Raw genomic sequence first — 25,933 nt, forward strand, 5'->3', positions numbered from 1 at the left:
GTTCGAGGAGCGACGCTCTATCGACTGCTTTCACCAGTGAAGGAGGACCCCCTTTGTGAACCGAAATGAACTCTTGAGTTTGATGACTGACTCCTGGCTCTAGGAAGTTGGCCTAGCCTCATCTCCTTCTATCTCGCCCAAGGCTTCAAAGCACAAGTCTATTTAGGGGCATAATTCATATGTATTTGAAAATGAAATGTCTCCGCTGGGTTGTCGGAGAAACAATCTAATGGGAACATATTTCATGCTTAACTAACACAGCCTGGAGAATCTCCATCTAACTGGGGTGCAGGAGGAAACACAAGGTAATGTATGTCTTCTCTCTGTGTTGTGGGCATATTGCATTACCAGTCACTGAAAACACGATAATGTTGGATATGGAAAATACTAAGAATGTCTTATGTGTCTACAGTCTGTACAATAACAAATGGTACAGTATAAACGTTCAGCATATCAGTCTCCTGCTCTAGCATTCTAGCTGTGAGAAATGATAACAGGCTTAATTGAAAGACTGTCTAACTGCTTTTTCTGCCAGCCAGTGTGACGGAATGGGAGGAATAGAATGGGGCCTTTATCTGCAGGTAACAGAGGTTGTCCAACATTCTGTAATACAACATGTATCCTCCTCAGGAAGTTCCTGCAGACACTGACAAGATGCTTATCACAGGCAACCTGCTGATGGCACACAGGCTTATATCTCCAGAGTGCTGTTACCCTCTGGCTTCAGCCAGACAGACAATGATCCTTTAAAAAAATAATCTCACTGCGGAGAGGAGAGAGAGTAAGAAAGATAACTTTGCTTTGTTTTACCTTGTCCTTTCCTTTCCGGTGCTGTGCTGTATCTCTCGGTGTCGAATGCACATATGACATTCATCCCTGGTCAACAGTTATGTGACATAGCCTTGTGTCCATACTGTAACACGTATGACACATTTATGATTCTAGTTTTCATTTATTATACAACTTCCTACATATACAAAAAACTGAATATGAAAGTAAATGGTGATTTCTAGATAATATGATCCAGGAAATCCAGCAGTTAGTATTCATTGCAAATAAACACCTTTGTGCCAGTTACACCTGTCTCATGTGCCACAATACTCATTACTTCCTGTCCAAAATGTCTGTCTTCCTATTTTCACTGTAATCCACTAATTTAAAGATAATTCGTCTTTGTAAATGATGGAGAATACCGCAGTCCTCTTTTTTTTATACCCTTTTCCCTCTGGTGGTGTGACAGAGGCAATTTAACCAATATAGCCATCCCATTCATAAGCCCTGGAAGTGCACCTCACCTCAGGCAATCGGCCAGCAGACATGAACATCTCTCCTGCTCCTCATCTCTCTCCTGCCGCTCCTCAAAATAGAGGAATAAAATGAACCTATGGGCTCCATCTACCCCCACCAACCCTCCAACCTCAACCTGCTTCCTCCTTCTTCTCCTCCTCCTCCCCTCCTATGTTGCCTCCACCTGATACAGCCGTAAAGCAGCCCAGGGTCCAGATGCTGTCCTTCATTAGGGAAACACAGGGAGGGTGATCCCTTAGGACCAGGCTGCTGGCTGGCTGAGACCTGAGGCCAGACCACTCTTAAATGGGGGGAGAGGATCCAGGTCACTCAATTTACTTCTTCAAAAACTCTCATCATCACCTGACATGGATAGAAAAGTGAATAAAAGAAGACAAAAACAACATTAAATAACTGTTCCTTAGAAAAAAATGCACACAATTATTGTGTTAACCTGGAAGGAAAGAAGATTTTTGTTACTACTTATCTCTTACAAATTATCACGACAAGGCGCTTTGTGTGAGAGAAGAGGAGACAGTATCTCCAGTTAAAATCAATGTCAGGACGATAAGTCAGTTCCATCACTCTGCTCTGTAGTTTAGGCACATTAAGAATCACAATACGATAGATGGTCTGTTTCAGGGAGATCATTGCTTTCCTCATCGATCTGCTATTCCCAGGGGTACGTGCAATACTGTCGGGGATACGACAAATAAAAATGTGATTCACATTTTTAAAAATTAAAACTTTTTTTTTTTAAGTATTGTTATTATTATATTACAAAAATAAAAAAATCTTCACATTTTCAAACAGTACATGTATATTTTTCAATGGGGCTACATTTGGGTGAAAATCTTTTCCTCGCCTGAGTAGCCTCATTTCACTGCCAAAATAAAATTAAACCATCTAGTGTTCAGCGAAATAACAACACAATGTCAAATGTAGGTAGCCGAGTCAAATAATTAACACCCAATCACATTAACTGTTACTCTCTCACAGGAAACCTTCACTCTTGCGCAGACATTTAGAAACGAAACAGGACATGACTTTCGAGTAGTAAGACATGTATAATGCAGGGGAAAAGGCCAAAAAAACTATACCAATGACTTCATCAAACAACACTGTTTCACGACACATCAGTGACATGGCAGGAGATGTTTTGAAACAATTACTGCTTCGCATACAAAAACTCACACTCATTCTACAAAAAGCTATCGCAGAGATTTAAACTGTCAGTGTCCACTGTGAGGACCATAGTGAGGAAATGGAAGACCACAGGTACAGTTCTTGTTAAGGCCAGAAGTGGCAGGCCAAGTAAAATATCGGAGAGGCAAAGGATGGTGAGAACGGTCAAAAACAGCCCACAGACCACCTCCAAAGACCTACAACATCATGGGAAGCGTCTAGAGGCTGTTATTTTAGCAAACGGAGGCTCTACTAAATATTGATGTGATTTTTCTATTGGGGTGCCCAAATTTATGCACCTGTCTAATTTTGTTTTGATGCATATTGCACATTTTCTGTTAATCCAATAAACCTAATTTCACTACTGAAATATTACTGTGTCCATCAGTTATTTGATAGATCAAAATGAAATTGCTGATCCAAACACCCAATTATTTATAAATGGAAATCATAAAAATTGTCAGGGGTGCCCAAATTTTTTCATACGACTGTAGTTCATCATTAGTAAGATACTTTGCATTCTGTTCTGTGGAGGGGAAGTGGAAAGAGAATGGACCAATATGTCTCTGGCTGGATACATTCCCTGAAAAGGTTAACTGGTCTGTGATGATAACTTTGAAACTTCCAGAAGACGGAGTGAAATGCAGGTGGATACACCATTAATATTTACCAAAGACTTCAAGCCGGAAAGAATTGGATTGCCAGGCTGGCCTTTTACTGTAATATATGCATCCTATCTCCTGATTGTGACTGTGGTAGTCTGAAAGGCACCACCGTGAATACATTTGAAGTAAATTTATGAAAAGCAACATGGAAAACGCTTGTGAAGGTCATTCTCACTGCGGTGCTGCCTGCAATTACATGCCCCTAAAATGCTGATTTGGATAGTTGTAATGAAATAAAATGAGCACTCTTCCTTTGTGGTGGGAAAGCATGTAATATGAATATAAATCTCACACATTGTGTAGCATTGCCTCTCATCACTGAAAATAAGCAGCCCACTGTGTTCTCCAGGCCAAATAATCACCATTATAGCGAATATAAACAGCCTATGCCGTTTGAGAGAGAAAGGACATGCTTTACAATTCAATTGAAATTCAGCGGTGTGTCCCAGGCATCTGTCCAATATTCTCCTGGGATTTATTTGCAAGCCCTTGAGGGGGTCTGTCATCAGCGGTGCATTGAGACATTCAGGCGCTAGTACAGTGCTCCTGGTGACAGAAATAAGCAGAGACCATTCCCCGGTTAGGTCAGGCTGACCTGACTTTAACTTTATTTAAAACAATCTGATCCGTTCCCTCAGGACAAATGTACCATGAGTTTATGCCATCCAACGCGACGGTTCAAGTGCTTGTCCCTAGAAATACAATACGCATTCTGCACATAGATATACTTCTGAAGGAATGCATCATCTTCATGTCAATCAACTAGCAGTATTACAACACACTAGTATACAGCATACATCCCTAGGCTGTGAATGATTACAGATGTCCACCTTGCAGGGACTTTGGTATTCAGAGAATAAAGACAAATGACCAAATAATCTCTGACAGATTACTTCAATTCAAGGTACAATTAAATTCCACATTCATTGCCATTGGCCATCTTAAACTCATCACTTGTCTTGTTTTCTCCTCCATCCCCAATTTATGTGACAGGGATGGTTTAGTCAAGAAATGTTACATTTGTTTTATAGATACCTCAGGCTTTTGCACTAGAACATGTTTCCAGTTAACTGGGGCTGTATGATATGTGGGGATGATCGTGACACCTGCCTGTGTCTGATTGGTTCCCAGCTCTTCCACTGCAGCAGCAGGTCACTCAGAGCCACTGTGATTGGCTCCTTGCTCATTGACCCTGTTGCTTCACCTCAGAGGAAGAAGATATTACAACTGACCTTTGTCTGCTTGTGTCTCCAATTTACTCTTAACAGGGAGACCTTCTTACATATCACAAGACCATTGCATATTAGTGCAGAATATACTGTAGCAGGTTCATAGTTCATCAAACCAGACACTTTACACTTGATTGTGTTGCTACCATGCTGTGTTGTCTTATGTCTGTCTTTATGTAGTGTTGTGGTGTCTCGTCGTGTGTTTTGTCCTATACTCTTATTTTATTTTTAATCCCAGCCCCCGTCCCCATCGCTGCAGGAGGCCGTCATTGTAAATAAGAATTTGTTCTTAACTGACTTGCCTAGTTAAATAAAAAATAAATGAATAAAAGATTAGCATGGGCATGATACTAGGAGGAGAATGTGTTATGGTTAATGCTCAACACAAGCAGCTTCTGAAGTCAGATAACTTGTGAAGGCATCTCTCTCCAGACTCAATTTGGAGGAACATGTTGACAACACAATCTGTAAGGTTAGGATGCTGAACAGCGAGTAGAGTAGAGAGTTATCAGAGAACATGTAAAAGTACGTCAGATGAAATCCTCACTATGGCTTTGATATAGTCCCTGACTCCGGGTGATGCTTGTGTATTTGGCTGATGGAAGGCTGCTGATGCATGTCGAGTTCGGATGGACAACAACTGATCAGCTTCAGGCTATCAATCAACTACAGTGGATTCTGATTGCAAAGCAAACTGCAGTGTGTACTTGGATCTGGCTTTGGGATGAAGGAAAAGCCAGCATTATCCCAGTCTCAGTATGGGCTCCGTAGAGGTAATCACAGTGACACAAACTCCTTCCACCCCCTCAAAGCCATCCTCGCTGTCCCTCCCCAGACTGGCCTGTCAGACCTGGAGTCGGGCAAGCAGCCGGGAGACAGGCTGAGGAGCCACAGAGTATGGCCAGAGCCAGGTAATGAGGTTTTCTCCACTGCAGCCAGAGGGCAGTCAGCCAAGACTCCAAATCAACAAAAAATGACTCAAATAAAAATAAAATTTCAATAATAGGCAATTAGCCTTGCTAGGGGAACCATGGATCTCTCTACTTCTCGTCTGTCTTGTTCTCCTTTCCACCCTCCCTCCAGTCAGAGAACTGCTTACCCTGCATACAAACTATCCAGAAATATGATTAAAGCTATCAATGTTTTATAATGGAAAATGTAGTTTCATCGTCTTTGGCACATCTACCCACATCAATGTGGGTAGAACTTTTAAGTGAGCAGTGCCTCTGTTTCCAAATGCACAATGTCTGTACATGGTTTGAGTGGTTTATAACCCTAACTGTTCATGCAGGGATGAGAAGAGCGACCAGTATAGAGGGATTTGAAGGAGGACAGGATGTCATTTGACTGACTTTGAGAAAAATAAACTTGTTTGTACCACGACTACAGAAATGTTCCCCGTAATAACCCATAGGGATTCATTTGGCTTTTACATCAGACTTCATCTATGGAATTGCTCAAACTGCCAACTCACTCCACCACTGTGTGACTCCAAAGTATTGAGGGAATATGAAAACAGATTTGACATGTGATATTCATGTCAAAATATCAAATCATGAAAACAGCTAGAGGGAAAATATTCAAAATGTAACATACGGATAAAATAGAGATATACAGTGCCAAAACATTTCTGCAGCATTGAAGGCCCCCAAGAACACAGTGGCCTCCATCCTTCTTAAAATGGAAGAAGTTTGTAACCACCAAGACTCTACCTAGTGAGGTGACCAACCAGAGCTCTTCTGGAGATGGGAGAACCTTCCAGAAGGACAACCATCACTGCAGCACTCCACCAAGTGGAGTGGCTTCTTTCTGGTCACTATCATAAAAGGCACGATTGCCCACTTGGAGTTTGCCAAAAGTCACTTCTCAGACCATGAGAAACAAGATTCTTTGGTCTGATAAAACTAAGATTGAACTCTTTGGCCTGAATGCCAAGTGCCATGTCTGGAAGAAACCTGGCACCATCCCTACGGTGAAGCGTGGTGGTGGCAGCATCATGCTGTGGGGATGTTCTTCAGCGGCAGGGACTGGGAGACTAGTTAGGATCGAGGGAAAGATGAATGGAGCAAAGTACAGAGAGATCCTTGGTGAAAACTTGCTCCATCCAGAGTGCTCAAGACCTCAGAAGGGGAACCTTCTCCCCAGTCTAACAGCACATCAACCCTAAGCACACAGCCACGACAACACAGGAGGGGCTTGGGACAAGTCTCTGAATGTCCTTGAGTGGCGCAGCCAGAGGCCGGACTTGAACCCGATCGAACATATCTGGAGACCTGAAAATAGCTGTACAGCGACGCTCCCCAGCCAACCTAGCAGGGCTTGAGAGGATTTGCAGAGAAGAAATGGGAGAAACTCCCCAAATACAGGTGTGACAGGTGTGCCAAGCTTGTAGCATCATACCCAAAAATGTATGCTGTAGTCGCTGCCGAAGCTGCTTCAACAAAGTACTGAGTCAGACTACTTCTGTAAATGGGGTTTTGCAAAAATTTCAGAAAATGTAATTTTGCTTTGAAATGGGGTAGTGTGTGTGTAGATGGGGAGGGTGGACTATTTAATCAATTTTAGAATAAGGCTGTAACAAAACAAGATGTGGAAAAAGGGGGTCTGAATAATTTCAGAATGCGCTGTATCAATGAATTTCTGTAACAATGTTCCAGCACCCTCTAGTGGTAATCTGCTGCACCCAGAGAGAATACAAATTTAACAGTGAAACTATTTGTATGGATTTTCTGCGCCAAATATCCCTGATATGTTTTGAAGTCATCAAACCACCATCTACTGAAGTGGTATCGCCATACGAGCCTTCCAAACCCAACTCAGATTGTGTGACTTACATTTGCTAATGGAAGAGCAAAGCAATTGCTTTTAAGATTTAGGTAGCCATTCCCCTCTGTCCTTCTGGTTAGAGCTAGAGAACAGCCAAATGTATCACCATTCCCCTCTGTCCTTCTGGTTAGAGCTAGAGAACAGCCAAATGTATCACCATTCCCCTCTGTCCTTCTGGTTAGAGCTAGAGAACAGCCAAATGTATCACCATTCCCCTCTGTCCTTCTGGTTAGAGCTAGAGAACAGCCAAATGTATCACCATTCCCCTCTGTCCTTCTGGTTAGAGCTAGAGAACAGCCAAATGTATCACCATTCCTGGTTTCAGTTTTAAGCAGAGGGTCCTATATAAGTTTTATACAGCTCTGTATCACATCTCAAATAGTACACATGAGTATTTAATAAAATCCTTTATTCATAAACTTGATGCAAGTTTACAAATTACTGTACATGGTCAAAATGACCCTTGCAATGAAAAACAAAATAAAACCAAAGCATGCTAACAGTGCATAACTTCATAACCCGCTCAATCGCCAATCACAAAATGAAGCCAGAAAAAAAAGGAACCAATAATTAGTTTCAGGTCTCAAACCAAAATCTCCCAACGCACTGGGCTGTTAGTCAGACAACTGGTCTGGATCTGTATAAGAGAGCTGTAATTCACTGCACACCTGACATTAGAACAGACATGGGATGGGGCCTTCCACGGAGTTAAAAGCCCATTTGACGTCTGCTCTGATGGCACAGGGATTTAAACAGTAAGAGTTGGAGTACTGCTCTGGGGTGGACAGAATAGTATAGTAGTCCATTAGTTTTATATCTCATACTTCTAACACACGGGTGGGACGCCCATAACTGTTGGAGACAGCATTTTTGCAATTGGTATCCTTTAGAACTAATCTGGTGAGAGTCTGTCCTACATGAATGTATAAAAAAATAATCTGTTCCCAGAGATGGGGTTTACAGAGACAGCATCTACTGACCTCTGCAAGCTAATATAAAATGATCCAACCTGACAAATCAAAACTGTCCAGTCCCCACACACACCCTAGTCCCTAGAGTGAAAGTAATTTCTGAGATATCTACATGCAAAACCAGGAGGTACAGGATCACGATGATGTCCTAGATTAGAAACAACGACCCAAGACAATGAGCTTAAATGGGTGAGGTAAAGCGTTGGTTCACCTTTCTGCATCACAAAACTGATCTGAGGGATTGAATGAGATATGTGGGGCCTATGTCCCTCCCACCTCATCACTCCACTACACCCTGTTACCACAGTCTTACCAGTGACTACTTTAAAAAGATAGACAAGCCAAATGGAGAGCGCGCAAGCCAATGGTTACTGTAATTATAGGAGGGGAAATTAAATTTGGAAGTAAACAATCATTAAAATTTAAAAAAAACTTGCATCTTGCTAAGTCAAGTGTGCAGTAGCTATGTATTCCTGAGTTTGCTTCTCCAGAGAACACAGGGAGGGAGTTTCTAGCCGGGGCATGTTCACGATGAGGTCAGCCATGTGGGAAAGCTGTGGCACACTTGATACCAATACCTAACGGCTATGACAACGATCAACGGTTATCCATGTGTAGTAGACATATTTGGTAATAAAGTCAGTCACCATGTTGGGTGAATAGTAATAAACCTCTAAATGAGTCTTCAGTGCCACCATTTTTGACATAACGTGATGCATGGTGTTGTACAGGTGGGGTGGCTGACTTTACAACAAATACAAGGTAGATGGAGCTTAATTACACATTATTAGTATATTTCACATGGGTGAAAAGCAGAATATTTACTAGGAACAAGCTGGTTCCTATGCTGGTTTTTGCGACAATGTACTTCTAACAACGTGGATAATACCCACACAAAAAGAAACCATTAATGTGTGCAATAACATTAAATCAAATGTGTCACACAATATTCTGCATATTACTCAAATAGCTAAGACTTGGCATGCTCCAGGTTTGACAGTGCTGAGGATGGTCATGAGTTAGGGGTTCCCCTGAAAAAGTTCCTTCCATCACTGACAACCAAGATCATGAGGTCATAAGTGAATAATCAGATAGAAAACAAGGTACCAGAGGGATGGAAATGAGTGGGCCTGTCTTTTGTTCAAGGCATTACTACACACAAGTTACAGTCAGACCTGAAAATATTTTTTTTAATAAACAAATATTTGATTATTGAGCATGTGGTATGAAGTGAAGTCCACTGCAGCCGAGGCATGGATGGGCGATCTGGGAGTGTGAACAAGCTAGTTAGACCATGGATGGGCGATCTGGGAGTGTGAACAAGCTAGTTAGACCATGGATTCAAATTAGGCAGGGGACTGCACTGAGCCGTTTTCAAATTATTGTGTGTACATATTACCTCAACGATTGTGTGCAGAGCCTTACTGAAAGGTTCATCAAGTTTGGGTCACCGGGGAAATTAGCCAGCATATTTGGAAAGCCCAAAAACCACCACTGTGTCATTGAGTAAAAGGAATGGTGTGTCACTTTTGAACATATGAAACCACAAATAAAAGTATTTCAATTTATACAGGAAAACAAAAAACAATAGTAGTCATTATGCTAACATAAAAACATGGTTTAAAGGTGTTCCTTTTAACTTCTGCAAGAGTATCCATGAAGCAAATGCTTTGTTATCCTACATCTGAAATACACCTTGAGAAATGGATGCCCTCAGTCTCCGCCCGCTCAAACCACAAAACCCACACAAATGTACGTTAAAAACAATTCAATCAACTTTACAAGTTTTACATGGAGTTCAATTCAACTACATTACAGTGATTCAATCCAACCTGCCTTTGCTAAGCCTGGTCATATTTCCAAAAGCAGCCTGAGAGAATGGGCTGGGTGGAGGCGGCCTCCACCTCTTGTGCTCAACAGGATATCCTCCATTAAGCCGTCTCAGTCCCACATTGGTCAGGAGTTTTTTAGCTCTCCTCTCTCCATTCAGGGTCTTTGGCTTTTGTAGACCAGGCGTTGTTTAAGGAAGCTAGCTTTAGGAGGACATGTTATTCCAGAAGGAGGAATCTTGGCAATATACAGATAGATACACAAGCACAGATATGACAGAGGCCATCCATGGGGAGTGAGGTGGTGCTCATTCCCACTACCAGCGTGTCATTGTCCATCCCAGCCTCCACTGTCACAAGGGGAATGTCATCTGTCATTCTCTGTTCCAGTCTGTGGCCGGAGAATCTCAGCCCGTCACGCGACTGACAGAGGGCTTCAGTCACTAGCAAAAGCCATGCCTCAACCTTGACCCGAAATCACAGGCAGTAAGTAAGCTCTTCTTTGCTTGCCCAGAGTAGGAATTAAGGGAGTTGCACAAGATATGGAGCTAATTCAATGCTCAGGGGATTAGGGGTGAGATTGTAACAGAGGAAGAACACAGAGGGAGCGATTGCACAAGTGAGAGAAAGATAAATAGCGAGAGGGTGGATCCCCTATTGCAAAGTGGATAAGGTGGTTGGTCAGCGAGGGGTTTTAACCATTGGTTGGTTGGTTCTCATGGTAACAGAATGGGGATCAAACTCCCAATGAAAACAACTCCAGTTAGAGAGGGAAAAGAAAAGTAAGGGAGGGGGGGTGCTCCTAAGACATGTGGTCCCAGTGGAGGCATGTCAACGGTCCTCTTAACCATCCTCCTTAGGGGGAGTGTACCAGCCTACAAGGATCAGACAAGAGACAGTACACTCAGTTATACTGGATAAAACACAATCAGTTCAACCTAGACAGTAGGATTGATCAAAGAGTTGGATGCATTTTATCTTGACCCAAGAACAAATCACTGTAGCTGCGATATGAAACCCTATTGGAACTTGCAATACACTACATGACCAAAAGTATGTGGACACCTGCTCGTCAAACATTGCATTCCAAAATCATGGGCATTAATTTGGAGTTGGTTCCCCCTTTGATACTATAACAGCCTCCACTCTTCTGGGAAGGCATTCCACTAGATGTTGGAACAGCTGCTGGGACTTCCATTCAGCCACAAGAGCATTAGTGAGGTCAGGCAGAATCATCTAGCATGTCATTGTATGCTGTAGCGTTAAGATTTCCCTTCACTGGAACTAACGGGCCCGAACCATGAATAACACAGACAGACAATTATTCCGCCTTCCCTAAACTTTACAGTTGACACTATGCATTCGGGCGGGTAGCGTTCTCCTGGCATCCGCCAAAAATCAGATTTGTCCGTCGGACTGCCAGTTGAAAGTGTGATTCATCACTCCAGAGTCCAATAGCGGCAAGCTTTTCACCACTCCAGCCGACGCTTGGCGATGCACATGGGGGATCTTAGGCTTGTGTGTAGCTGCTCGGTCATGGAAACCCCTTTCATGAAGCTCCCGACAAACAGTTATTGTACTGACGTTGCTTCCAGAGGCAGTTTGGAACTCTGTAGTGAGTGTTGCAACCGAGGATAGACAATGTTAACACACTACGCACTTCAGCACTCGGCAGTCCCATTCTGTGAGCTTGTGTGGCGTGACAACTGAGCCGATGTTGCGCCTAGACGTTTCCACTTCACAAAAACAGCACTTACAGTTGACTGGGGCATTTGACAAACTGACGTGCTGGAAAGGTGGCATCCTATAACAGTGCCACGTTGAAAGCCACAGAGCTCTTCAGTAAGGCCATTCTACTGACAAGGTTAGTCTATAGAGCTTGCATGGCTGCGTGCTTAATTTTATACACCTGTCAACAACGGGTGTGGTTGAAATAGCCAAATCTACTCATTTAAAAAGGGGTGTCCACATACTTTGTATATATACACTATTTTCCCAACCACTGACTGCTGTATGGAGGGATGTAATCTCAAGGTCAAACAGGATACAAGATGTGTAACTGGACATGGTAACACTCACCGTTCTTTTCATGGATCTGGACCAGGGATTTGTATGACTGCTGTGCTCTGGCAAGATTGTATTGGTTCTGAAACAAAAACAGTGCCTATATCAAACGTGTGGTTATGAATGCCCCAATCAGTGTAAAGGCTCAGGACTAAGCACCATCACGTACAAGTGAATTAGTTTGATGAAGTCTGACTGCACGGTGGATGCCTTTCCATCAGCTTCCCCCAGAGAATTTTGCCGCTCGATCTGTTATCATGCTACGTTTGCACACACCGCGGGTGACCATTAATCGCACCATAATAAAATAGCGTGTTGAACCGTGTGGGGATCTGAGGAGCCGGGAGCTGGGTCTATTTTCTCCAGTGTGGGTGTAATAAAATTCAGCTTCAGAGTGGAACTGGCTCTTATAAAAAAAGTCTGAGTCCTATCAACCCAGTAACAGAAAGATTGGTATTCTTATGTTTTTGATTAATAGGTACATTTCTGGCATTTTATTAACCATACCTACCCAACTTTAGTAACCTCAGGACAGATATGATAAACACTTTCATTAGACAAGATTTGAAATCAACATCAGGTCTATGGTGTACAAGGTTAGATCCTAACTTTTAAAGAACAGATTCTCATACAGCAGGGCCCAAGATTCCTTGAAACTGCAGCTTGTCTATAAATATCCCTGTCATTTGGTCTGCTCCAAATTCTACTGGGATCCCAGAGCCAGATTAGTGTGACTGTGCTGAGAGAAGAGGGAGAGAAATGACAGCATGAAGTGGACTGATGTGAAGCGTCAGCATTAAGAGATGAGCAGCACCGCACTGTCCCAGCGGCGCTAAGTAACAACGTCCTGTTTAAATGAAGTGCTGGGGGCTTACAGATACCTAATTTCCATAGAGCAGCATGGACCAGCTGGCCACACACACAGCTCACCCCTTTATCCATGTCAGAAAACCATGTCAATACACCCTGTAGTATGCATCATGTTTCAAACATTTCACACATTTCAAAGCTCTCTGCCCCCTTAAACAAACAATGCTTACCTTATTGGCTCCAAACTGCACTCTGGCTTTTCCCTTGACTAAAGTGGCGTTGATCTGCATGATTACAGACTCTATGGAATAGGCACTGCTCCAGCCCTGAAATCAAGTGGCGATACATCATCAATGCACTAGCATTTACCTCCAATGTAAAATAAGTGGACAAGTTTTGAACTGACATTGTGGCATAAAAACATACCTGTTTTGTGAGAAGCTCCATGCACAGGGCACCCCCTCCAAGAACATAACTTAAAGACAGCAGGTGAAAGAAAAATATTAGAATATGTAGATATAAAAAGGTGATCAAAACACCAAAATAAATATCTTATCCACAAGCACAGATGATCTCCTTTTAGCTAAACTGCCACTTCTGACATTCAGATTTTCACTGGCTGCTGACAATGTCTAGAACAGAAGAGACCGCCCTTCCGTCATGATTAAGTGAGGGGAGCAACTCCGTCACAGTGGAAACACCGCAGTAAAAACAAAACCATCCCCCTCATACGCAGTGAACTGAACTCACCCTCCAGACAGCACAGGAGAAGCCACCCGTACAAATGGTGGATCAAAGGGGAAATTATCCTGCAGGTAGAAAACAAAATAGCATTAAAATGAGAACAGCCAACACTACCAAACTGGCTTTGCTTTCTAGTATCAGCATTGGTACTTACTTTATATGAGAAGTTTAGCAGAATGTAATCCATTCCCTCCTTTTCCTTTAAAACCTGCAGGTCACTGTGTAGGGGACTGTCTGGATCTACACTGTTGAGCAAATAGAGCGCATCATTATACATCTGCCACATGCTAGAATTATACAGTACTCCTATGGTAAATAGGCCTAGTGCCGAAAGAGCAGTGAATGCGATAAGGCATTATCCACCCTCATCCTGAGATCCAGCCTTCCGGTTAACTTCCTCCAGTCTTAACCACAGTATAACCGCACTCTTTAGTTACTTACGTTCTCAGCTTGACGTGCCATTCATACAGGCTGTCATTGACCAGCTCCACTGAATAGATACCTGGAAGAGAATGCAGAGTCTGGTAAGTGACATTCGGAATCAAACTGTCAATTTTTTTATTGCAACATATCTGAAGAGCTTTCTAGCACTGCCGCAGTGAAGTACGTACCCATCTTGTAACTCTGGGACCGGTATATCTCCCGGAGCTCCTTCATGAGGCGGTCTGAGGCCTGCACTGAACCAGACACCGCACCCTGCAACACACAATACACACAGGGTAATACACCGATACCCAAACATACAGCACATTCAACGATTGGGGACAATAATGCACAGACACTGACGGCAACGATTAAATCAAATGTTTACAGGCCAAGCTCAAATATGCTAATAGCTCTCTGCATTTAGATAAAAAGTCTACAAACTCCTAGAAATGAACAGTTATTGATCAGCATGGAGACAAAATGCTTCAGAACTAACTGGCAGTATACAGTTTGCCACAGTATATGGGGAGAATTTCACAGGTTCCATAGCAAGGCTCTCATCTGCGATAATGATAGATTTGAAGAACTGAGCCATTGAATGTAGTAGGGACGGTGGAGGATGAGAGAAGAGTATCTCATTTATAAGTCTCTCAGAGCTGCTCACAGACCTTAGGGGAAACAGCTGTATTCTAAATCAACAATTAAGAGAGCCATGGGTAAATGTTAGATAACATGATTACTATCGGAATGACTAATTACTGTCATTTAGTCTACGCAATCCATGTCGATCATGTCCTAGTTTACAAATACAGTCCTAAATAGCATAATATTGGTGTACTGCATTGGTAAGAAATTCTCTCAGAGTAAAACACTGACGGAAAACAAAATGGAAAATAGATTCCATTCAGAACCACCTGAAACTGGTTAGATGCATGCACATTGGCTATATCATAAAGGGTCACTCTAGACATCCCAGTGAAACAGTGCTGGGTCCAGTAAACTGTTCTAGGTCTAACGACAGATATATTCCCCATGCATCCCCCAAAAGCGTATAAAATGTCACCTTACCGAATGAGCACTTACGTTCAAGTGGTCCTGCCTCTGGTTCTTGCGGATCTTCTCCAGGATGGCCAGGTTCTCCTTCTCGATGCCGTCATCCTCAGACTTCTTCCCATCCACTGGCTCCTCCTCTTTCATCTCATAGTGGTCCAGGTCTTCAATGTCCTGCTGGCACAACACACAACGACAAGATAAGAGCATTAGAAGACATGTTTTACTTCAAGTTAACACTTCAAATATGTGTGATTGGTATTGACCATCTAGTCGAGCTTGACATCCAGCATGGCTCAGCTCAAATCAGCATGGTAATGTGCAGCGCGATATGTAATGACATTTATTTGAAAACAGATAAGGACCTCTCCCATTTCCTCTTCTTCCTCCTCTTCGGACGTGACCTCGTCTGTGACCCCATGCTAAAGAAACGCAACAGAGAGAAAGAGTTCAGACAGTTCAATCTCGTTCCTAACATGCCATACTCAGTGATGCCAATTGCTTTAGCAAGTTAGATGTAGGCCTATAGTCTAACAAAAAACCGGTAGAGATATTTGTAGGAATGTTCCGAAATGTGCAAAACCAGTAAGCGAGTTCCTGTGTAGTCAGAAACAACATTCCTCTACTGTACAGGCAGCTACTATTTAACATTCAACCTCTGCTTCAGTCATTCTAATGACTAAGTAGACTATTTTTTTACATTTATTTTACCTTTATTTAACTAGGCAAGTCAGTTAAGAACAAATTCTTATTTTCAATTACGGCTAAGAACAGTGGGTTAACTGCCTTGTTCCGGGGCAGAACAGATTTTTGTTTTTTTACCATGTCAGCTTGGGGATTCGATCTTGCAACCTTCGGGTTACTAGTCCAACGCTCTAACCACTAAGCTACCTGCCACAACCGTAGCCTTTGGTTGTCTGTTCATTGGTTACGAGGCAAATTATGCTAGCACCACACACTGTGCCCTCCCACAGGAAGAGTCTATTGATTCCATCCCTGGGACTCTGTACTAATCATTAATGTCTGTGCTGATGGACGGTTTCAGGACTGTATTAGGTTCTTCATGCAGGTTTTTAAACCCTTTCATTAGCTAAGTGTCTTCAATCTCCTTGGTAGCTTCCGACAATAAAATTAAACAAAGGGATTAGGCACATGACTCACTTCAGATATGTGAAAGGTGATGGTTTTCATGAAAAAGCCTCTATGGTTATTTTTTACTTCAATGCCATCCAACGGAAAAATATACAGGCCTAGCAGTACTTGAAAACCAGAAAACATTTTGAGTGGACATTAGGCGTCCTTACCTTTCGGTCTTGTCCTACAGGGCCGGCAGGGAGGGGCTGGTCCAGCATCTCTACATCTGGGTGCTGGGGCAGGTTGTACAGCCGACAGAGGTCACAGATGAGCCGCTTTAGCTGCTGCAGGAGCTGGGGGACCGAGGGACAGTACCAGCAGGCACAGTTTGAGTTGGGGAGCACAGGCAGCAGCACTAGATAACACAGCACAGACATGTCAGAGATACATTGCCGTGAAAAAGGATTTGTCCCCTTTCTGATTTTTTACAACGAATGCTAATCAGATCGTCAACCAAAACCGAATATTAGATAAAGGGAACCTGAGTGAACAAATAAAACAAATGAGATACTTATTGAATTTATATAATAAACAAAGTTATGCAACACCCAATGCCCGTGTTAAAAAGTAACTTCCCCCTTACACTCAATAACTGGTTGTGCCACCTTTAGCTGCAATGACTGCAACCAAACACTTCCTGTAGTCGTTGTTGATCAGTCTCTCACGTCGCTGTGGAGGAATTTTCACCCACTCCATCTAAAAATGATTTAACTCAGCGACATGTGGGTTTGAGCATGAACTGCTCGTTTCAGGTCCTGCCATAACATCTCAATTGGGTTCAGATCTGGACTTTGACTAGGCCATTTCAAAGCTTCAAATATATATATATTTTTTTAATCCATTCTGATGTAGACTTGATTGCGTTTTGCTGTATAAACCAGCTGCACTTCAGCTTATGCTCAGACGATACAGACCAAAATTCATGGTTCCTTCAATGATTGCAAGTCATCCAGGTCCTGAGGGAGCAAAGTATCCCCAAACCAACACACTACCACCACACTTGATCATTGTTATGAGGTTCTTATTGTGGAATGCAGTGTTCGGTTTTCACCAGAAAAATGGAAATCTACATCAGAATGGCTGAAAAGCAACAACATTTTACATTTCAAAGTAAGTCAAAGTGCAGACTTAAACCCACAAAGGTCGCTGAGTTAAAGCAGTTCTACATAAAAGCGCAGGGCAAAGTTTGATGCGAGAGACTGATCAAATGCTTCCTGTAGTTGTTTTTCTTTGCAGTCGGAACAACCAGGAAAAATAATTTCTCCACACAGGGCATTGGATGTGGAATAAATGTATTAAATAATTATAAAATGGTTATTTGAACACAACTTCCCTTGATCTTATATTAGGTTTTGATTGAAGATCTGATAACCTTCAGTGTAAGAAAATATGCAAAAACAGAAAATCAGAAAGGTGCCAAATACTTCTTCACTGCATTGTTCCTTCACCACGGCACACCTTCAGAGACCACGTGAAAGGTAAGATTGTGTCAGGGAATGTCAGACACCTTAGCAACAGTAACTTAGTGCAGAAATGTGTACCACTGCAAGCTTCTCAGTATTGCTATAGAAGAAATATATTCTACTGAATGTAGGCCTGGTCCATACATAGTGAAAATGTTGTATAATGCATGGTGCAACAGAGAAAATCTAAACACCACAGATATCTTTGATAAAAGTACAATAAAATGCAGATCTGGTGGGCTACAAACAGAGCATGCAGTGTGATTAAGTAGACTAAGTTAAAGAATGTAGCTACATAAGCCGATCTAGCCTACAGAGAACTCAGTGTTTCCCCTAGGATTTCTTTCAGCAGTGGAAAAGGGGGGGGGCTTGCTCTTTGCTGGTGGAGTCTGGGGGCATGCCTCCCCGAGATATTTTTCGGGTAGAACGACTGAGAAGGGCTTCGAAGGGCGCAGCGGTCTAAGGCACTGCATCTCAGTGACAACATACAGCCCGGGATCGAACCTGGGTATCACAACCGGCCGTGATCGGGAGTCTCATAGTGAGGTGCACAATGGCCCAGTGTCGTCCGGGTTAGGGGAGGGTTTATGCATCATTGTAAAATAAGAATTTGTTCTTAACTGACTTGCCTACTTAAAGGTTAAATAAAATCAATAAAAGTGGTCACTTGTGATGACTTTTCAAAAATACATTCTACTCCAAAAAGAATGAAAATGTTGACACCATTTGATATAGAAGGGATCGCGCCACTGCATTGTAGGGAGAGGAGCAGGCAGTGGCTGTGTGCTCATGGCTCTCATTTGCGCCACTGCTCACTCTATTTGCAATAAATATACCTTGTAATGCTGATCTTAAAGAGACTCTCCAGGACTTTTGAATACACAAAGTAGAGCTCACGAGCAACAAATGGTTCCTGAAAGGTGCGTACCATGTCACACATATGCACTAGGTGTGACAAATGGACAATTTTCCTTAACGTTTAAAACCTGCAATTATTTATTTCTTACCAGAAAGTCATAAAATTCCACAATTTACAATGCATAATAACAGCCCTATTACATATGCATGACTCCTAGGGCCAGGCAATGAAGTTATCTACCGCAACCCTTTACAGACTTAGAACACAGCTACGGTAACATAGCAATAGTTGACAATTTGTAACTTCTGCTCCGGCATAACATTTTCTGAATTTTTTCCTTAACGACAAACATCGCTGATTGATGTGCTGCTGTGTTTACATGTTTTTGTTTTTATAGTATGGTTGATAGATGTGTTTAATTTCTACTAAAGGTCTAGGTACGTCACGGTATTTAACAAACTTTAAAGTACTTTTTTAGGAGATTGGTCACCACGCAGGCAGCAGCTCCAGATTGTTTAATTGATAGTTCTGGTTGCCTAGTAATGGATGTTAATCCAACTTCAGAAGCCTTATTCCTTTACAGATAAGTAAAATGCCCATTCATATCTCCAGAAAAGGTTTTGTGTCGGCATTTAAAAATCCGTAAGTGTAGCCTACCCTAATAGACAGACAAACAAGCTGTAGCTCTTTCAAGGGACCACATTCCATTATGTCTGAAAAGGGTCATCGATTAAGGATAGCCTATCGTAATTTAAAAAACTAAGATTAGGCTACCCCGTGCTCGCAAGAGGGCACGACAAAACCTATTCCCCCCCAGGAGACTAAAAATATTTGGCATGGGTCATCAGAACCTCAAAAGGTTCTACCACTGCAACATCGAGAGCATCACTGCCTGGTATGACAACTGTTCTCTCTGCTACTGCACAGCAAGCGGTACCGGAGCGCCAAGTCTTGTTCCAAGAAGCTTCTACCCATAAGCCATGAGACTCCTGAACACGTAATCAAATGGCTAACCAGACTATTTGCATTGCACCCCTCTTACTCTCTGTTATTATCTATGCATAGTCACTTTAAAAACTCTACCTACATGTACATATTACATCAACTAAACGGTGCCCTCGCACATTGACTCTGTACCGGTACCCCCCTGTACATAGTCGCGCTATTGTTATTTTACTGCTGCTCTTCAAATACTTGTTACTTTTATTTCTTATTCTTATCTGTTTTTTTTTTTAAACTCCATTGTTGGTTAGGGGCGCGTAAGTAAGCATCTCACTGTAAGGTCGACACCTGTTGTATTCGGCGCATGTGGCTAATAAAATTTGATTTGATTTTGAAGACTGGCCCAAAGATACTACCTCCACCACCGCAACACAAAATGTAGGCTAATTGAGCGAAAGACAGTAATTCTTGTCATAAATGATGCATGTATGAACTGCACTTTGACACATACAGCCCGAAGTGAGACGTATAAAAAAATACTTAGGCTAGTCATCAGAGCAGATCTTTAAAGGGATAGGGCTTAATTGCCAAATCTTGCACTTATTCTACTTACCCAGGGTCAGATGAACACATGTGCAGTTTGAAGGAAATTGAAGGTAGTGTCGCAAACCACTGCTAACTAGCATTTGCACTAACACAGGTCAGCAACTTCCTTCAAACTGCATGCAGAGATACAAAAAAAAAATGGTATCCATGAATTCATCAGACTCTGGGTAAGTAGAAAAAGGGCTTAAATGCCAAGTAAGTCTCCGCTGCAAAATAAATATAGGGGAAACCCTGGCGAACTGCTTGGCACAAAAATGGTGATCTCAAAAGTCATCTTATTTTGCTAGGAGAGACTGGAATACGTTTCGGGATTCATAAGAAGGCATTGAGGAGTATACCACCTCAGTCATTGGCTTCATCAATAAGTTAATTGACGATATCATCCCAACAGTGACCGTACGTACATATCCCAACCAGAAGCCATGGATAACAGGAAACATCCGCATTGAGCTAAAGGCGAGAGCTGCCGCTTTCAAGAAGCAGGACACTAATCTGGACACTTGTAAGAAATCCTGCTATGCCCTCAGACAAACCATCAAACAAGCAAACCGTCAATACAGGATTAAGAATGAATCCTACTACACCGGCTCTGACACTCGTAGGATGTGACAGGGCTTGAAAACTATTATGGACTACAAATACAACCCAGCCGCGAGCTGCCCAGTGATGTGAGTCTACCAGACGAGCTAAATGCCTTTAATGCTAGCTTTGAGTCAAGCAACACTGAAGCATGCATGAGAGCACCAGCTGTTCTGGATGACTGTGAGATAACACTCTCAGTAGCCGATGTGAGCAAGACCTTCAAACAGGTCAACGTTCACAAAGCCGCGGGGCCAGACAGATTACGAGGACGTGTACTCAAAGCATGTGCAGACCAACTGGCAAATGTCTTCACTGACATTTTCAAACTCTCCCTGACTGAGTCTGTAATACCTACATGTTTCAAGCAGACCACCATAGTCCCTGTGCTTAAGAAAGCGAAGGTAACCTGCCTAAATGATTACTGCCCCTTAGCACTCACGTCGATAGCCATGAAATGCTTTGACAGGCTGGTCACTTCAACAGCATTCTCCCAGATACCATAGGTTAAACTCCAATTCGCATACTACCCCAACAGACCCATAGATGACACAATCTCAATAGCACTCCACACTGCCCTTTCACACCTGAACAAAAGGAAAATCTATGTGAGAATGCTGTTCATTGACTACAGCTCAGCATTCAACACAAAGCTCATCACTAAGCTAAGGACCCTGGGACTAAACACCTCCCTCTGCAACTGGATCCTGGACTTCCTGACGGGCCGCCCCCAGGTGGTAAGGGTAGGCAACAACACGTCTACTACACTGATCCTCAACACTGGGGTCCCTCAGGTGTGTGTGCTCAGTCCCCTCCTGTACTCCCTGTTCACCCATGCCTGCGTGGCCAAACACGACTCCAACACCATCATTAAGTTTGCTGACGACAACAATGGTAGGCCTGATCACCAACAACGATGAAACAGCCTATTTTTTTTTTTTTTTTTTTTTTTTTTTTTTTACCTTTATTTAACCAGGCAAGTCAGTTAAGAACAAATTCTTATTTTCAATGACGGCCTGGGAACAGTGGGTTAACTGCCTGTTCAGGGGCAGAACGACAGATTTGTACCTTGTCAGCTCGGGGGTTTGAACTCGCAACCTTCCGGTTACTAGTCCAACGCTCTAACCACTAGGCTACCCTGCCGCCCCTATAGGGTGGAGGTCAGAGACCTGGCAGTGTGGTGCCAGGACAACAACCTTTCCCTCAATGTGAGCAAGACAAAGAAGCTGATTGTGGACTACAGGAAAAGGAAAGCCGAACAGGCCCCGATTAACAACGACGGGGCTGTAGTGACTCGGGCCGAGAGTCAAGTTCCTTGGGGTCCACATCACCAACAAACAATCATGGGCGAAACACACCACACTGTGGCAGTGTGTCTGTCAAGAAATCTCATCCCTCCGGTTCCACAGAGAGGCACTCTCAACACTCATACCAAAACATGACAGAGGGCTGTCCTATGATGTTTGAGTGACATGAGGGTGACTTCAAAACACTTAAAAACCTCATCTGCCTAACAGCTGAAACTAAGAGGAAACAGGCAGAGAACCTGTCCTGCAGCAAAGTACCTCCCTGAATTGGTCTGACATTCATCTCCCTTTAACCTCCAAGACAGGTTGGAACAGCAGTATAAAATTACCCAGCTGTCACTCAACTTTCCTATCAGAACTGCTTTACCCAACAACACCAATACAGGTATGGTTAATTAGTCATTAGAAGAGATGTGATAGGCCGAAAAACAACATGTTTCTCCTACTCCGTATAACACTTAGTTGAAGTTTATTTGATTACTATTCATGTATTATAATACGGTTGTTTTAGTTTGGATACGAGCATATGCTAAACGACAAAATTGTAAACAAATACTTCAAATATATTGTCATAATCAGGTTTCATTATCTGAACACTGGGAAGTCTCCTTCCAAAGCATTCACATACTATATCAAAGGCTGGGATTGAAATAGTGTCAAATAATGATTTAGCGCCACAATAATCTGCCTTCGTTTGATGGCTTGGCTCAGCAGGCCGGCGTTGTGACATCATGCACAGAGAATGCTCCTGCTGAGCTACAGCTGTTTTTGCATGAGGACGAAAAGGACAGTCGTTCAATCTTCTCTGTGAAACTTTTGGGATAATAGGAGAATTCAGAGTACAAAGTATTTCTCATCCCTGGATTGAAATATGTTTTCCAAACCATATCCCGCGACGGCTCTGCAGAGTCTTAATCTACACAGGAATGCTGTCTGACCCTAGTGCTTCTGTAAGCAACAGGGTCGGATCTGCTGGCTCTGCTATAAGTCTAGGCTCAACCAAGTGCTTGTGATGAAATAGCACAGAATAGATAGACGTTACTAAGCATAAAATAAGATGCAAAATGTTCAGAAGAATACACTCCACCATCAACTGTTAGTTATACTAGTTGCAGGGCTGAGATATTACCAGGGTGCTGCCCTTTCTGACATCCTCCAGGCGCTCCAACACTTGTGTCAGGCTAGGGTCATCAGAGTCCACAAACCAGATTGGAGGTGTGGAGGGGTACGATTCCTGTGACACATGGGTTTCAATGAGGAGAAACAAAACAAAAATAAATCTGCATTATAATGCTGAGAAATGTGATAATTGTTTGGAACAATAACATTGAAATTAAACAGGAGTGTGACATTGGTATGTGTCTGAATCATAAATCTAGGAAATCTCAAGTCATTTTATAGAAACAAAAGAAATATGATTACTACTTAACATTAACGGAAGCTAAATTAATGTGATGGTGGCCATTTCACATTCCTTATAGAATGTTAACTAGCCAAGTAACGTTAAGAGCACTGAATTCAATCAGTATGCTGGTCAAACGAATGTAGCAAATTGGAAAATACAAACCAACAGCATACAGCAAGCTAAAAGCTGAGCTGGCAGACCACGGTCTTTTGACAAGGCCAGAAGCTGTTTGACAAGTGATGCTTTTGAATCATGCTAGCTAGCAATTATTTACTGACGTCATGAGTATAGCTAACTTAGTGTTATCAGTGACAACTGACGGGCTAAACGTTATTGCGTTGATCATGAAGCATGCTATTACAACAATCACTACATTTGCTAGCGAACTTGTTAGACAATCAACTAACGTTCGAAAATGCGGAAGTGTAGATAGCTAACGTTAACAATGTTCATCAGTGACGCAGAAAGCGTGCCTAGCCTAGGCCCTAGCATAATGTCATGCCAGTTTCAGGATAACTCTTTGGCTAAAATCATCAGACTTGCCTGTCTCTCATTTTTAGCTAGCTAACGTTAAGTACGTAACCTATAATAGTAATATGCAAATATTTACTCATACTAAGTTACTATATTAAAAACAAGTCAGCTACCGTTAGCTAGCTTGCTAACATGCAAATATTGGGACTCCTACTAACGTTAGAAGTATAAACAAAAGTCACAAACAAAAACATTGCATAGCAAAATGATAGCTGGCTAACGTTCGACCGTCCAGAATTTGCTGAGTGTTTCTTTAACCACCTGTCCGTTCGCCTGTCCCGCGCCGCCAGGCTAAAACACTGCGTGTTCTGAGCTAACCTTCTGTAACTAGTTACCGCGTTAGCTAGCTAACGTACTAAGCCAGCCATGTCGCCTCGTTTCCCTACTTACCGTAATGTTGCAATGTATAATCAAACGTTTTTCTCCAGTCACATTAAACTGACAGTTTAGCTCATCCGGCTTCCAGTCAATAATTCTGAATCGTTCGTGGTTTGGATCAAAAATGGATTCTAGAAACTTCAGTTCGGCCTTCAGCCCCGAAACCGACATCTTCCACGCATCTCCGGCTGGGCCGCTGGGGAGGAGTGAAGTCGGGACTAAAACTGCAACCACACAGTCGAGTCCCAAATCAAGCCTTTTAAAACAACGTAATGTGAATGTCAAACCGCCTTCAAGACAGGTTAGCAAGCTAGCTAACAAGCCACCAATGGAAACAAGGAATAACAACGCCTTGATTACTCGTCCGTTGTCTTTCAGTCTAGCTAGTATAGTTGTTGATGTTAGCCTTCTGATAGTACAATTTTAAGACCATACAACGTGGCCTGGTTGAGTATTTACAGTTATTTCAATTAGTTGCTTATTTGTTTCGCTGGTCAACAAACTGATCATGATGATGCCCGCAAAATTGTAACCCAACGCAAGCACAGTGTGTCGTTGATCCCCGGCGCTCAACTGTGATTTCTTCTGGGGTTTAAAGATGGCGTTTTCCAGAGCCTGCAGAATCCCAACATCCAGTGCGTGCTCAGTTGAGGGGCGGAGGTTAGAACACCAAAATATAGAAATAAATAAATCAGTTAGACAACTTTAAAATATTTTGTCACAGCAGTCTTTCTGTGTGGTGACAGTAAACAGTCCTTACCTGGAGAATATTTTCACTAGAATTTTAAACGTGTAGCTGGCCAAAGGTAGTCCTTATCCAGGTGGAAGTTTAGGCCAATAAAACATATTTATAATATAATTGATGACTTGGCAAACCCATGGAAAACTAATTGGATTGGCTTGCTGATGAGAGAGCTGTCTGACTTTTTAGGGGGTCTTTAATTCACCTGTAGACCACATTTGTTTTTGAAGACTGACTTGTTGAGAAAACACTGTTTGTCCTACATACAGCTGATTGTCCTACGTTATTGTAGCTATGCCCTTGCACCAGAAGATGTAAGTGTACTACTCTTTTTAGTTAAATGTTTATTCCTCTAGCCTTTAGCAAAGGATAAACTGAACTCAAAGAGTAGCTTCTCAACTTAACATAGCTTTATGATGTCAAATCGAATCAAATGTTATTGGTAGCATACACATGGTTAGCAGATGTTAATGCGAGCGTAACCGTGCAGTAATATCTAACAAGTAATCTAACAATTTCACAACAACTATCTTATCTTCGCAAGTGTAAATTAATTAATAAGAATATGTACATATAAATATATGGATGAGCGATGGCCGAACGGCATAGGCAAGATGGTATAGAGTACAGTATATACATATGAGATGAGTAATGTAGGGTATGTGAACATGATATAAAGTGGCATTATTTAAAGTGACTAGTGACTATTTATTACATCCAATTTATGGTTAAAGTGGCTAGAGATTTGAGTCAGTATTTTGGCAGCAGCCACTCGATGTTAGTGATGGCTGTTTAACAGTCTGATGGCCTAGAAGCTGTTTTTCAGTCTCTTGGTCCCAGCTTTGATGCACCTGTACCGACCTCACCTTCTGGATGATAGCGGGGTGAACAGGCAGTG

General features: G+C 42.4%; 1 protein-coding gene across 2 annotated transcripts; it reads right to left on the bottom strand.

Moving 5' to 3' along the window:
- Positions 1–7,583: 7,583 nt before the first annotated feature.
- LOC139411414 (ubiquitin-conjugating enzyme E2 Q2-like) lies at positions 7,584–24,956 on the bottom strand. 2 transcript variants are annotated; one of them, XM_071157750.1, is made up of 13 exons: positions 24,306–24,908; positions 23,106–23,210; positions 16,391–16,513; positions 15,452–15,508; positions 15,105–15,260; positions 14,222–14,306; positions 14,052–14,112; positions 13,765–13,855; positions 13,617–13,675; positions 13,293–13,341; positions 13,097–13,192; positions 12,072–12,138; positions 7,584–10,867 (listed from the first exon to the last, which is right to left on the bottom strand). In XM_071157750.1, the coding sequence occupies exons 1-13, from the start codon at positions 24,462–24,464 to the stop codon at positions 10,836–10,838; spliced, it is 1,140 nt and encodes a 379-aa protein (XP_071013851.1). In that variant the 5' UTR covers positions 24,465–24,908; the 3' UTR covers positions 7,584–10,835. The 2 variants fall into 2 exon arrangements, with proteins under 2 accessions (XP_071013851.1, XP_071013852.1); XM_071157751.1 differs by having other exon boundaries at positions 7,585–10,867; positions 15,120–15,260; positions 24,306–24,956.
- Positions 24,957–25,933: the final 977 nt, after the last annotated feature.

This window comes from Oncorhynchus clarkii, chromosome 6 (assembly GCF_045791955.1).
Source record: "Oncorhynchus clarkii lewisi isolate Uvic-CL-2024 chromosome 6, UVic_Ocla_1.0, whole genome shotgun sequence".
Taxonomy (NCBI): Eukaryota; Metazoa; Chordata; class Actinopteri; order Salmoniformes; family Salmonidae; genus Oncorhynchus; species Oncorhynchus clarkii.